The following is a 15,035-nucleotide window of genomic DNA, read 5'->3' on the forward strand; positions in this document are numbered from 1 at the left end:
TTTTAAAAATTAACGTACAGTAAAATTAGCATTTTATGTTCACATACATATTTTCTAAGTACTTGCTGGTGAATAACACAATAATACACCAGGCTTTAAACACTTTGCTTTCACAAACTGTTTGTCTAACTAAGCCTTTTTCTGTTTCCCACATATTTTTATACCACCATTGGTTGTGGCACATGGTGGAAGATTCCACTCCAGGTTGTACTGACTTTTTTCTCAACTGTGAAAATATTTTTGCTTATAGTTGTTCCACACAGACTACCCAGAGAGGCTAATGCTTCAGTCATTTCTAGAGTGGTAAACGCTCCATGTGAGCCCTGGACTGAGGGGGTTCCCACAACGTGGGACGTCCGGGGTTACACCCAGAAAGGTTCTGGGCAAACCAGGCTGAGTTGGTCACGCTTGCCCGTCAAACTTGGCGAGGACTTTTTGAATAATGACCTTTTGAATAATATTCAGTTGAGCGGTACTGGGAACATCTTTTAACTCATCAAGAGCCAAGGAGAAACATTTGAAATCATTTGCCTTGTTTTTAAACGGACTCATGTTGCTTCCTCTATTCAAGAAACTGTTCTTGCTAAAAGGTCAAGTCTTTAAACGTTTATTTTATCTGGACCCATTTCTTCAGCTGCTGCAATCTGACACAATTACTTTGTCACTGGTAAAAGGCTTTCCTTGCTTGCCTATCAAATAAGCCACTAGGAAACTTTAAGTACAGTCTCATTCTCATTTTTGGGGGGAATCGAGAAATCGTGTGCTGAGATACTCCATTTAAAAAATTCTATTTCTTCTAGCTGTTGCTTTCCTGAGTTGGGAATACTGTGATGGGTACTTGGCTGGGTAGTGTCAACATATATTGTATTTTTTAAGCACAGCTGGAGAGTCACTGCAAAACAGACACGATGCTTTGCCAATCTAATTTAATAAAACAACCCACACTCCACCGCAAGCTTAAGTATGATACTCGAAGTCCACCTTCTCTTCTTGTTTTGACATGATGGGTATGCAATGGTTAAAAATACACAAAATTCATGGTACCACGATACATGTGGCAAAGTGTGTCAAGCTAAAACCACGGCACTGCAATTTGTAATGCAGCAAGCAGGAGTACTAAGCACTGAGGGACCACTCACAGCCTCTATCACAACGAAACTCTTCTAGCACAAACGCAGCCATACACAGGCAGTAGGTCCATAAACGTGGCTGTGACCCAATAAATCTTGATCCATGAACACTGAAATTCACATTTCATAGAATTCCCACATGCTATGAAATTTACTTTCTTTGTTTTTTGGCTGGGGGCTTGTGGGATCTCGGTTCCCCGACCAAGGATTGAACCTGGGGTCACAGCAGTGAAAGCCCGGAATCCTAACCACTAGGCCTCCAGGGAACTCCGTAACATTTACTTCTAGATTTTTTTCAACCATTTAAAAATGTAAAACAAAACTCTGCAGAAGGTCGGGCTTCGACCCAGTATAGCCAGTCGCCTTGTGATCCACAGGATGGCCTACGGCATAGTTAGGTTTAAGCCACGATTATTTCCTCCTACAGAAAGTGCAAAATTATGTATATACATGCATCACACTTGTGGGCTAAGGAGATGCAGCCATCGGCTTCACAGCCACTGCATGGGGACAGCTGCCCTATCTCGCCTACCTTGTATCAGTCTTTGAGCCACAGCCTTTGTTGTATCACACCAAGACTGGGGTTCATACTAGCATATGGTCAGCCAGGGTGACAATTTCCAGTCATAGCAATCAGTTGCCTTGGATATGGCCACAATGTATTCCAAATAATGCTAGCAAAAGGAGAAAACCTCTTCTCACACCATGTCAAGCATTTATTCACTTGCTGCCCCGTCTCAGGGCAAATAGGACACAGCATGTGAAATGTCTGGCTACAACTGAATCTTGTCTCTGGAATAATGCCTTTTTCCTCTACAGTTTTTTGTAATGATTATATATAAAAGCAACAGATGCTTGTTTTCAAATTAGAATTTTGATGTTTAACTTCCTATTTAAAGAAGAATACCATTTCACATACTTGTGGTCATTCTGAAGGTACAGTTTTGAATTGTATCCTCTTCACCTTATTTACCCCACATACTGCGAAGTTTCATATTTTATTGGCCCATGCGGTTTCCACTTGATTCATGATTTTCTCCCCACAAAACCTGAAAATCAAACCCATGCTACTTCTTCTGAAGATCCTAACCTAGTCCCCAGGAAAACATTCTTTAACTTCACCTCTGTTTCTTGTAGGAAATATCCATTGCCGCGATATATGCTCAAGATGAAATCACTGTCTCCCAGCTCCAGGGCACAGCACGCGTCAAGCGATGATAGGTGGTACCACGCCGCACTGGGATGGCCGCGTTGTAGGTCGGGAACCGGGAACTATTCAAAACCCGACAGGCTGCATCGATGAGCTTACCTGCTGCTTTCCCAGAAGGGGACACCAGATGGACTTCCAGATCGACAAGTTCAGACACTGTTCAAAGAGGGAGGCAGTTCTGATACGCAGCTCAGTGAACACAGGGCGAGCATACTCTTTGCGTCAGGGACTATCCCAGAGGTAGAACATGCCCTTTGTATATACTTAAACCCAACTCACCCAGCCCAGTATCTTGTAAGAGTAAGTATTTAACAAGTATTAGATGAAAAAAATGTTTGGTGGCAATGAATGTTTTTAATGAATCTGAATTAGCTGATACAAAAGCATATTTCAAGAGCATCAGAAACTTAAAGATAGTTGAAAAGGCGAAAACCAACAATTTTACTTCAAGACAGCCAAGTCCCCCTTGCATACAAAAAAAATATAGAAAAAGTTTACCTGGCGGTCACTGTTTGAATCTTGAAGTCTAATTCCAGATTGATGATACTGACACAGGATGTAGTTATTAATTAATCCACGCTAGCCCACCCCAAACTAACTTAACATTGGTAAAAATGATCACATATACATAAATGAATCCCTATTAATAGTGACGCTGCCTTCTCACCCTTCATACAATTTAACGTCCAGTTTCAGCCACCTGATGGGTCTAGCAGAGAACCACTTACATGGTCACTTAGTAAAGATTTTATTTTCTTTATTTGATGGTAACGACAAAGGCTACAGCCTAGTACTTAAGCCACCCAGGCAGAGCAACTAAAGGCAGCTATGCAAGCTGAAGAGAGCCGTAGAGACAGGGCACAGGCAGCGTGAGCCGGGCTGCTGTGAGCTGGTGCTCACTCCTGCATTTCTGCGAGGGCGGGGAAGCCAAAATCACTGACTGCTCTCCCTGTTGACTTGAATTGACAGTTTTTTCTCCAACCATCTTGTTACTGATTGCATTCCACCTTATCTAGTTAAATACAAAGAATCAGCCTCCATAATAAAATCACCTTTTTCAGAACAACCACCATACACAATACATCCAGAATTACTGGGTGCTTTGTTTTCGTCTTTTTTTCCTTGAACTTGTAGGCACCTGAGTGTCTTTTGTTTCTTCTTTTACACCAGATATGGGCTGTTTGAAAACTATCTCATTATCTTTATCGTCGTCATTCATTTCAGCCGCTTCAGATTTTCGTTTCTCCAAAAATGTTGGTGTACAAACCGGCGTGGGGCCCTGGGTTCAACAAGTTAAAGATTATAATACATGAATGTGGGAAGATGTTAGGAATGACCCCCCCATCACCTCCCCCCTCTTATTAAAAGTTACGCATATTATTTTAGGCCTGTTTCCATCTTTTGGTGATACAGCTGCACATAATCAAGAGCTTAGGTGCTTATCACACGTACTATGAAAATTCACAATTAATGGATATATGGTATGTTCCACGACAGAGTATGAGATGGAAGACTCTACTATGCCTGCTAAATCATCAGTAAGGACTTACCAAAAAGTCCCAAGATTAAATGAAATTTTAGCAAAGTGACAGTAGCAGCAACTGCTTTTCCTCTTTTAAATTGTAGTTTCTGATTCCCAAAATTCTGAAGACCATCTTACCTGGCTATCCACAGTCTTCTCAGGAGTGTTAGGAGTGACCAAAGACGCTTTTTTCTTCTTCTTACGTAAAGCCTTAAATAAATTTAAGAGACTTCATCAATCTGCATATTTATCAGCTATAGTAGTCTTGAATGTATTTCCCCATTTATCTTTCTCTAATATCTGGTAGTTAATATGATAAATTAAAGTTTTACCTGGTGCTTTCTGGAATTTCGAGGACCAGTGTTTGAAGCATTTTCCTCATTTTTATGTAAGACCTTAACATAAGTAAACATAAAGAAGTTGTAAACTAGCAGTGCCACGTATGTACATTTTAAAACTTACCACTAGATCCTTATACATATTACGAACAAATTCTATATGACAAAGCATTTCAATTTATTTATTTGTTTGTTTATATGGGGGTACCAATTTACATGCGGATCAGGGCAGACTTTATTTATTTATTCATTTATTTATTTATTGTCGCATTGGGTCCTAGCTGCAGCATGCAGGATCTTCACCGCGGCATGCGGGATCTTTCACTGAGGCGTACAGGCTTCTCTCTAGTCGTGGTGTGCAGGTTCTCTCTCTCTAGTTGTGGCATGCAGGCTCCAGAGCGTGTGGGCTCTGTAGCTTGCGGAACATGGGCTCTCTAATTGAGGCGTGCAGGATTAGTTGCCCCGCGGCAACTAATCTTAGTTCCTCGACCAGGGATCAAACCGGAGTCCTCGGCATTGAAAGCAGATTCTTTACCACTGAACCATCATGGAAGTCCCCGGAGCATTTAAATTTAAAAAGCAAAATCCACAAATACAGTGAATGATCTTAAGTAAAGGGCAAAACTACAAAAGGGGCCTAACTGAAGTTAGAACTTCTGCAGCAGAAGTTGCAGAGGCTGAAGTGAAGGCCTAGAACCTGGAGCTGGCCAGAGAATCCTGCGTCAGGAAGTGGGGAGCCAGGACGAACATGAAAAGGCAGGCCCTAGAGGAGGTCTGTCCTGCTTAAGTCCAGGACAGTGAACGCAGCAGCCTGCTTCCCACAAGGTAACATACGGGGCACAGGAAAAGCAGTTCTCCAGCTCCTGAATGGATCACAAGAGTACCAAGGCCCAAACTGTGACACAGTGTTGTTTTAACATGTATCAATACAGGCTGTGTTTGGGATTTGGGCAAAGAATTAACCACCAGGCACAGTGAGGTATCACCTCACACCGGTCAGAATGGCCATCATAAAAAAGACCACAAACAGGGACTTCCCTGGCTGTCCAGTGGTTAAGAATCTGCGCTCCCAATGCAGGGGTCATGGGTTCAATCCCTGGTCGGGGAACTCAGATCCCATATGCCGCACGGCGTGAACAGAAAAAAAAAAAAAAAGAAGACCACAAATAACAAATGCTGGAGAGGATGTGGAGAAAGGGGAATCCTTGTACACTGTCGGTGCGAATGTAAATTGGCGCAGCCACTATGGAGAACAGTATGGAGGTTCCTTAAAAAACTAAAAATAGAATTACCGTATGATCCAAAAACCCTACTCTTGTGCATACATTCAAAGAAAATGAAAACACTAATTTGAAAAGATACATGCACCCCAATGTTCACTGCAGCACTATTTATTACAGCCAAAATATGGAAGCAACTTAAGTGTCCATCGACAGATGAATGGATAAAGAAGATGTGGTACATATATACAATGGAATACTACTCAGCCATATAAAAGAACGAAATTTTGCCATTTGATGGAAAGGAGGGCATTGTGCTAAGTGAAACAAGACAGAGAAAGACAAATACTGTATGTTTTCACTTATATGTGGAATCTAAAAAATAAAACAAATAAACAGATATAACAAAACAGAAATAGACAGATATAGAGAACAAACTAGTGGTTACCGGTGGGGAGAGAGAAGGTGGGAGGGGCAAGATAGGGGTAGGGGATTAAGAGATACAAACTACTATGTATAAAATGGGACTTCCCTGGTGGCACAGTGGTTAAGAATCCACCTGCCAATGCAGGGGAAACAGATTTGAGCCCTGGTCCGGGAAGATCCCACATGCCGCGGAGCAACTGAGCCCATGAGCCACAACTACTGAGACCGTGAGCCACAACTATTGAAGCCTGCACGCCTGGAGCCCGTGCTCTGCAACAAGAGAAGCCACCGCAATGAGAAGCCCACTCACCGCAACTAGACAAAGCCTGCATGCAGCCACAAAGACCCAACGCAGCCCAAAATAAAAACAAATACATAAATTAATAAAATAAAATTAAAAAGCCACAAGGATATATTACAACACAGGAAAATACAGCCAATGTTTTATACTTTAAATGGAGTATAACCGATAAAAATATTAAATTGCTGTTTTACACCTGAAACTAATATAATATTGTAAATCAACAATACTTCAATGAGAAAGAAAAGAAAAAAAGGAAAAAAAAAGCAACAACAACAGAAAGGAAAAAAAAAACAGCCAGGAACTGGGCCCAAGGATAGCAACTTGGTCTTCCAGTTTCTGGATAAGGTTAAAAGACCTAATAAGCTTGGTAACAGATACCATCTCTTACCAACTAATTAACTTTTTGGAAATAAGCCGACAGGGTCTATGGAAGAGCCAAAACGATCTCAAGATATAGTCAAGAAAAAAAATAAGATCTTTATCTATGCTATCCATACCCTAATGACCTGCATTCTTGTTTTTTAATTATAGATGTAGAACTCTCCTTACTATGAAAGAGGGAGGAGAGATTCAGCAAGGTCTCCTTGTTCAGCAAGCAATGAAGAACTGGATGAAAATCTGTTAACCCATGCATGTAAGGAGCCTTCCTGTATTTCAACTCCCACTCATTTAATCCACAGAATTCATGCTGACTGGTTATTTCTGACATGCACTTTGGGAGTATTTCCAACTTAGAAGACCATGAAACAAAATTTTAACTAGAATGACATAAAAAGGATGGTCAATTTACGGTCTTGATATTTACTGATAACATATAATAAACCAAACATTTAATTCTGGCAATGTTTACCAGTAATCTACAAGCATTATGGTGTTGGGTCAAATAGGGTTTAACTTCAATAATCTAAAATTACTAAATCAGGTAAATGTTGCAAATCAGCTAATCCCTTTCAGGAGTTTCCTTTTCTGTATAATGGAGATAATACGATTGCTATGACAAAATTTAGTCAAAACCTAGCATGGGATCAAAGTACTGGGTTAGATACTTTATGCAAAGCAATACCTACCAGTGAAGGGAAGTCATAATCAATTCCCTTCTTAGCCAATCTCTTCCTGAGTGATTTTTCCTTCTTTTTAAATCGCTCTTCCATCCGTAGCTTTTGAAGAAGTGTCCGATTCTGATTATACCGTTTCACTGCTGGATATGATGGCCTTTTAAATGGCATATGCCACTCCCTAAAAAGTTTTTCATGTACTTTTTCAGGTGGTATAAAATGACCTATAATAATAATAAAAAAGGTTTTCAACCACGTGGGAGGGAAAGGATTTTCACATTAACTGTAGAATTTCCCGTGTCATTCCTCACTGCACAATCAAAATGACACGTCCCCCATTTAGTGGAGAAGCCTGAAAGATAAAGCAGGTGCCCAAGGGAAAGTCATACAGCCCACAACTTTTATCAAACACTCACTGTGTGTGTGCCAAGAGCAATTCCAGGACTAGAGGTTCGTGAGTGAACAAAGACAAGTAGCACAGAGGAGAGTGTGGTTGGTATCAAGTCTCAGGGTTCCTGAAGCTAAAAGGATCCCTACTTTTAGACTGTGTGACCCACGGTAGCAGAAGCGCTGATCCTCTGGGCACCCGCCCAGGACTAAGGCAGCTCACTGCTTATCTGCATCTCTCTGCTCACGGATGCACACTGGGCCCACATGCAAGGCAAGCCAAAAGCCCTGGAATCCACCCTCCACCAGTGATGAATGGGGAGTTGGTACACAAACATCCCAGTTCCCTTGCTTGTCACGTGGGATAATTCTGTCTCCCAGTGTTACCAGCAGGACGGAACCCAGCTGCCTAAGTGGTAACCCGCTTGCTAACATACCCTTTTCACTAACTTATTATCGACTTCCTCCCCCTGCCCCATGTCGCCACTCCTTACAGGTATTTTCCTGGGATCACCTCCAAGATAAACTGCTTCCATTAAAAGAAAAAAAAAGGGGAGGGTTTGGGAATTCCCTGGCAGTCCAGAGGTTAAGACTCCATGCTTCCACTGCACGGGGCACAGGTTTGATCCCCGGTCAGGGAACCAAGATCCACATGCTGAGCGGTGCAGCCAAAAAATTAAAAAAGAAACAAACAACTGGTGATGACGTGGCTAATCTCACTCGTATCCGAGTTCAGAGCCCTTTGTGCCATCTTTCAAAAGTCAGATACAGAACAGCACTGATCTGATACACATGGTTACCCACTCAGCCCATTTCGTCCCGGCAAGAGCCGCGTTTTTGCTTTTTTGTGTTTTTTTTTGCGGTACGCGGGCCTCTCACTGCTGCGCCCTCTCCCATTGCGGAGCACAGGCTCTGGACGCGCAGGCTCAGCGGCCATGGCTCACGGGCCCAGCTGCTCTGCGGCAATGTGGGATCTTCCCGGACCAGGGCACGAACCCATGTCCCCTGCATCAGCAGGTGGACTCTCAACCACTGCACCACCAGGGAAGCCCAAGAGCCGCGTTTTTAATGTGTGAACGAACGCAGGACCTCAGGAGTTACTGGGACTCTCTTAGCAACAGGAGCCGAAGTAGAGGGGTGCTACTTGGGCACTGGGATGGGCGCCCTCCAGCCTGAGCACAGGGCGGCCGGAAGCTCGGCCCCACCTCTGGAGGGCGCTGCTCTGGGACGCTAGTCGCTGGCGGCCCTACACCTGCAGGGTGAACCATCCCACCACTCCCGATGGCTTCCCTCGTGGAGGTGCTGCAGCCACTGCCATGTGGGCCGACTGAAACGTGACTCCTCACGCTAAAGGTCATCCGGTCTAGAACCCATCAGTGGGTCCTGCTGTCCTCGGGGTACACTCTGGTCTCCCGCTTTACAAGGCCTCCAGTAACCTGACCTCCCTTCCTCTCATTCTCCTCCTGCACCTCTTGTGATTCTCCTTGCAGGTGAATATGGTCAGTCAGTTTGGCTCTGCAGCTGCTGTCCCCTCAGCAAATCCTCACTCCCACCCCTTCACCTGGCTCACTGTTTCGTAATTCTCAGGTTTCAACTTCAGTGACTCCTTCTCAGGGAGCCCTTCCACATCCCGCTAGGAAGCTCTTCCTATTTACTCAAGGAACCTAACCACCCCCATCTCAGCCTAAAGCAGCTCTCACTCTGGAAGATTTAGAAGTTCCCATTAGACCCTGTCTGGAAAATGCACTTAAACCCTTGTACCACTGCTTAAGAGAATCACCCCAGAGGTGGGGTGGGGGGATCCAAGCAGCTAAGCAACCCGTCCTTCCCTCCCGTCAGCGGGAGGCATCCCCGCAGCCCCACAGGTAAGACGGGTACTCACACTTCAAGAGTCTTTCGCCAAAAAGGTAGTTGTTCATGGTTTCAGCAGCTATTTTGGCAACATCTTCAGATTCAAACTCCACAAAGCCATAGCCTTTGCTATTTCCAGTCTGCAATGGAAAACCCACCACAGAAAGCAGAACAATTAAATTCTGATGTGCCATCAAACTCCTAAAATGTCATTAGTTTAAATAATGTACATTAGCCCCCTCACTGAATAACGTTAAGACACCTTTGATTCCAACTTCAAATCACATAGTCCGGGGACTGTTATGGGGAAAGAAAAGTTCAGAATAGTCTGAACTTGCCCCTGATTTTGAGGCATTCCTGGGACTTTGATTACATACGATGAATGTATTACTGTAGTTGGAATTCATCCAATAGCAACAGCCCACCATAAAGGAAATGTGGGAGGCCCCCCAGCCCTTTACTTGTTATTGATCTCATGGGTGGTGGTCACGTCATCCATGTATTTATTAATACTACCCAGGAGATGGTATAATACTTCACAAAGAATGCATGTGATATAATTCCCATTTTATATGGAAAAACTGAAAAGAAATGAACTCCTCAGTGTCTCTAAAGTTAATCAATAAAATACTGATTCACTGTCATGTTTACTAGTAACTGGGCTTCTCCACGGCTGGGGGCAAAGGACATCCTCTGACATGGACATCCGGAGTTCTTGGCCTCTGCACTGCAACATACAGTGGATTTTTCTCACTGAGCTCGGTAACAAGAGTTCTAGAGTCCGAATGCCCAGGTTTGGACCCTGGCTCTGACACTTAATCGGGTAAGGAATGTTCAAGCCTCAGTTTTTCCTTCTATAACCACTCTCAGAGGGTTGCTAGGAAAATATGAAATAATCCGTAAGCGCTCCACAAGATGTCTGTCAAGTACTCAAAACATGTTACTGCAGGGTGGCAGGGTATGCCTGCCCAACATCCGCTCCTTTGGCGTAGGATTATTTTGAGATGAAGGAATTGAGAAACAGATACAAGAAAAACTCTCTGTCCTCCCCTTATTTACCTAAAAACAGGACATGAATTTACAAAGGTGTCTTCCTCCCTCTACCAGAAAGACAGAAGTTAGAGGACTCTACACAATAAGCTTTACGAAGTAGACCTTATCCATCATTAGTCTCCCGTATATTTGCCTTCCCACAATTTGCAGCCCTAAAAACTCAAAGCACTTTTCCTTCGTCTTGTCGTTCCTCCAAAAATGTTTTGCTCCTTTGCCAAGATGCTGTATAGGCCCAAGTTCTAACCAACCCTTTGAGTTATTCCTCTCCAAGCAGTCCCATGTGTAAGCATACATTTTAGGTGTTTGTTTTGGTCTTGTTAATCCCTTTTTGCAGTCCAATTCACAGGGTGCCAGCCAGGGACCTTAGGAGGGCAGTAGAAAAAGAACTTTTCCCCACTACAGATCCAGTTCTTAGCGACAACGACTAGAAATACTTTACAATCTTGCATTAAACAACATATTCTCAGATATGGCTCAGAACTGGTCATGTGATCCTGGAAATGAGAAACCATTTAAAGGGTGTGTGGCTCAACAGAGTTGGAGGCCAGGAGGCTCACTCCTAGCACCACCTGCACCAGCGACTAACAACTCAGACACGGCCACAACCCAGAGTCTCAGTTCAGTTATCCGCAACAGGACGATTCTGGTAAAACTTTAAATATCTGACAGTCCTTTTACAATCCCAACTCAGGAGAGGAAGGATGGTGGAGTGTAAAACACTGTGAAATCTAGCTCAATGTACCACACTGTGAACTAATAAATCTTTTGAAACCTGACGTGAAAATACACGTCAGGTGCCCAAAAAACCAAAAACTTAAAAGCCGACACCTCGACCTAGTAATCCCAGAATGCTGGCAATACCAAGCAAATAGTCAAAACCAGGGTGTGTGGGGAGGCGGTAGCTTTACTACTATGCAACAAAGCTGGAAATGATGCATTCCAGTGCATCTCAGCAAGGAGCACGCTTTCCAAGACAACTAGCCTAAACTCTCCAAAAAAGCCTATGTCAAGAAAAAGCAAACAAGCAAAACAGGAGTAAAGAGACCGTTCAAGACAGGATGAAGAGCTAAACAAGCACATGCAATGCATGAACCCTAACTGGATCCCAGGGTGGGCAGGGACCACGGGTGTATGTGATGATGGACAGTAAATGAGATTTTTACACTGGGATTACATGGCAGAATGTCCTCATTCTTAAATTGATGATTATGCGTTTAGTATTAAAGCATTACAACTGCCACTTGCTTCAAAAGGTTCAACAAAACAGAGGTGTGTACCTTTTTATAGATACGGGAAGAGATGAAGCTAATGTTTCAGGATATTAATAACGGGTGAATCCAGGGGAGGGACGTTCATTACACCATTCTTTCTACTTCCCTGTAGACCCGAACATTTTCAGAATACAAAGTTGGGGAACAGCTATACTCAATATGGAGAAACTCATTCTGCACTCAGTCATCCTGAGGATAGGCTGTAAAGCTCTATTTTTCAAACTCAGAGTCTGACCTTTTAGAGGGCAACAAAATGAATTTAGTAGGTCAGAAAAGTATTGTTACAAAACTGAATAGAAAGGTTAAGTATCATCTCCTGGGACTTGTTTTTCATTTATGTTTATGTACACGTACATGTGTGTTGCCTTGTAGATTTCTTATTGTGGACTGAAGGTCTGAAAAATACCCTTCTAGAGAAAGTTGCCTACACCTGCACCAAGAATGTTCCTAGCAGCTTCACCTACAAGACTGGATAAAACCTAGGTTTCAACAGGAGAGTGGATAAATAAACTGTAGTATATTCAAACAAAGGAACAGAGCAGTGACAACAAATAGTTAACTCTGATTTGCTTTAACTCAAGTGGGAAAATGTGGAAAAACCGTACTGAGAAAAAGAGATTCCAATAACAAGAACTCTATGGTTACAACCAATAAAGTGTATGTGTGGGAAGAAACTAAAGTGGGCCACTCCTCTATTAATGAAACAAACCACATAAACCTTTCCTTATTAGGACGTAGGTATGATACAACAATAACGTTTATATAGTACTTTGTGTGTCAGGCGTTCTAAGAATCTTACACTTATTACCATATTTATCTTCGATTAGATACTCCTAGGAGGTGGTATCTTACAAATATGAAAATCAGAAGACAGAAGCATGGAGAGGTTACAGAATTTGTCCCTAGTCACACAACCAATAACATGTAGAGACAGGCCTCATACCTAGGTAGTCTGGCTCCAGTGTCCTTACCCAACTACCCACCATACAAACCTTTGCTGTCACAGTGATGCTACATATCAGAGGCTGATACAAGATGTATGAACCTGCTCCTCAAACTGAAGTTCACATACCCCTGGCTTAGCAGTCACAAGACAAACAGGACTCAGTTATTGGGACTGTCAATTTACTTTGAGGACTTGAAGCAATTACCTTTTCTTTCTTAAAAAGCAAAGCAAACATTTACAGGAATACTGATTTTGCTCTCATGGCTGCTTCAGGTTCTAGACCTTATCCAACCCCTTTCTGGAATGAAGAGTAATAAGTGATAACATGCAAACATGCTCCATAAACTGTCAAGGATGATACACTTTTGGAAAATAAAACAATCTAATTCAATACAAAAATCCTACCTTGGTACTCCTGGACAGTCTGAATCTTGTCACAGTGCCAAACTGGGAGAAATATGCTCGGATCTGGGTTTCATAAAGCGACGGAGGTAAGTGGCCCACATAGATCACTCCAGGAGTAAGTTTTTGTTTCTCCTGTTGCTGAAGACACAAAGACCGGGCAAATATTTTCTTTGTAATAAGAAGTCACAATGCAACAAAACTTGTGAAACTCCTTGCTCTCAGTCTAAGACAAGAGGTCAAGAACCTACTCTGTATTTCCACTTACCATAACACACTAAAGAATTAGCTGTTTAGACATAGAGAACAGACGAATGGTTGCCAAGGGTGGGGGAGGGATGGATTGGGAGGACGGGGTTAGCAGATGCAAACTATTATATAGAGAATGGATAAACAACAAGGTCCTCCTGTATAGCATAGGGAACTGCATTCAATATCCTGTGATAAACCATAGTGGAAAAAATATGGAAAATATATATATGTATATACATACATACACATATACATACAACTGAATCACTTCGCTGTACAGCGGAAATTAACACAACACTGTAAATCAACTATACCTCAACAAAAATAAAGGTTAAAAAAAAATTTGGCTGTGTAATGTCTATCTCCCCAAGAGGACAACCATCAAGCAGTAAGCGGTCTTCTCAGCCTCCCACTCCCAGCCCGGAGTGCCAACTCCTAGGCAGCAAATGGAGCTTGTCAAATACTGTTTTTTAAGAATTCCAAAACCACTAACCGGGCAAACGAACCTCCCCAGTTCGGGGTCAAAGCGGAAGCAGGACGGCTCCGGGGTGAGGCTGATCCGCGAGCGGGACGAGAGCCGACCCAGCAGCTGGCTCTCCTCTCCTCTCCTCGTGCACCCCTCCCCCATACCCACCCCTTACCCCACGGAGGACCCTAAGGCCCACGGCCCAACCTCGTCTTTTCTCGGTCCTCCCGGGGAAATCTCGGCCTTCTACCTCGTGAGGTCCGGGCCCGCCCGGGGTGACCCCAGACAAAGCACAGGCGTGGGGAGGCCGAGGCGCGCCGGGCAGGACCCCCAGACCCCGTCCCTCGCCTCCCCTCGCGGCCCGGGCCGCGCTGGCCGCTCACCTTGCTTGCGCGCCGGCGAACCTGTGCCACCTCCTTCTTAAACTTGGTATCCTCCTGCGGGTTCAGGGACAGGAGCGGCTTGGCCGGACCAGTGAAGGCCGCCATGTCGCCAGCTCGCAGGCAAAAGAGACGCACGCCGCACTCCCGGAAGGGCCGAGCCCTCTGCTTCTCCAAAGCGGAAGTGACGGCAGGGGCCTGGGGCAGGGCTTGGGGGGGCGGGGGCGGGGCCTCGGGCCCCGCGCAGCTCAGCGCGGCCAGAGGGCGGAAGGGACTGCTTGTTTGGCCGGTGCCGCAGGGCATGTCCAGGGTTGCCGCCCTTTGGAGGTGTTCCCTCGGCCTGGTGCTCAGTATTTCGGCAGCCTGCCTGCCCGTGGTTCCATCCGTCCGCTGAGGTCAGCTCTGTGGCCAGGTGCTCGCCTTGGAAGGGCCTTTGTACGCTGATCTCATCCTTTAGTAAGGACCACATTTTCTCTTGTCTCTGTTGTAGGAGATGCTTTTTCCTCTTTGCATTGTTGCAGGGCAGGCATCTTGGCTGTTCTCAAAGTTAGATATTTGATGTATGAGTCAGATACTGGCCCCTGTGTCCCCCAGAGGGGGACTGACCAAGAGGATACAGACCAAGTTCTATGGTTCCCTGAAGGACCCTCCCTTAGGTGTGTGTGTGAACAACCCTCTCTTTCCCAGGCTTGAATCCGTGACTTATCTCTTAGTTCCTATGGGGAGCGGAGGGGAGGAGCAAAGACGGGAAGAAGGCAAACTGGCAATTCTTTTCTGGGAGTTTCTCCTCTCGAATCTTCTCAGTCCCCTCCAGGAATTCCT

General features: G+C 44.2%; 1 protein-coding gene across 1 annotated transcript; it reads right to left on the bottom strand.

Moving 5' to 3' along the window:
* Nucleotides 1-2,674: 2,674 nt before the first annotated feature.
* Nucleotides 2,675-14,484, bottom strand: NIFK (nucleolar protein interacting with the FHA domain of MKI67). Its single transcript, XM_032637410.1, has 7 exons — nucleotides 14,217-14,484; nucleotides 13,119-13,256; nucleotides 9,475-9,583; nucleotides 7,218-7,429; nucleotides 4,195-4,257; nucleotides 4,001-4,072; nucleotides 2,675-3,619 (listed from the first exon to the last, which is right to left on the bottom strand). The coding sequence occupies exons 1-7, from the start codon at nucleotides 14,319-14,321 to the stop codon at nucleotides 3,431-3,433; spliced, it is 888 nt and encodes a 295-aa protein (XP_032493301.1). The 5' UTR covers nucleotides 14,322-14,484; the 3' UTR covers nucleotides 2,675-3,430.
* Between the last annotated feature and the right edge of the window lie 551 nt (nucleotides 14,485-15,035).

The sequence above is a fragment of the Phocoena sinus genome, chromosome 7 (genome assembly GCF_008692025.1).
Source record: "Phocoena sinus isolate mPhoSin1 chromosome 7, mPhoSin1.pri, whole genome shotgun sequence".
Classification (NCBI taxonomy): domain Eukaryota; kingdom Metazoa; phylum Chordata; class Mammalia; order Artiodactyla; family Phocoenidae; genus Phocoena; species Phocoena sinus.

What these genes read in the sequence shown, in the direction of transcription:
- NIFK (XM_032637410.1), bottom strand. Translation starts at nt 14,321, where the DNA reads ATGGCGGCCTTCACTGGTCCGGCCAAGCCGCTCCTGTCCCTGAACCCG. An exon ending in GACTGTCCAGGAGTACCAAG is followed by an intron (nt 9,584 to 13,118) that starts GTAGGATTTTTG and finishes TTTCCATTGCAG; the next exon opens with ACTGGAAATAGCAAAGGCTA. An exon ending in TGGCGAAAGACTCTTGAAGT is followed by an intron (nt 7,430 to 9,474) that starts GTGAGTACCCGT and finishes TTATTATTATAG; the next exon opens with GTCATTTTATACCACCTGAA.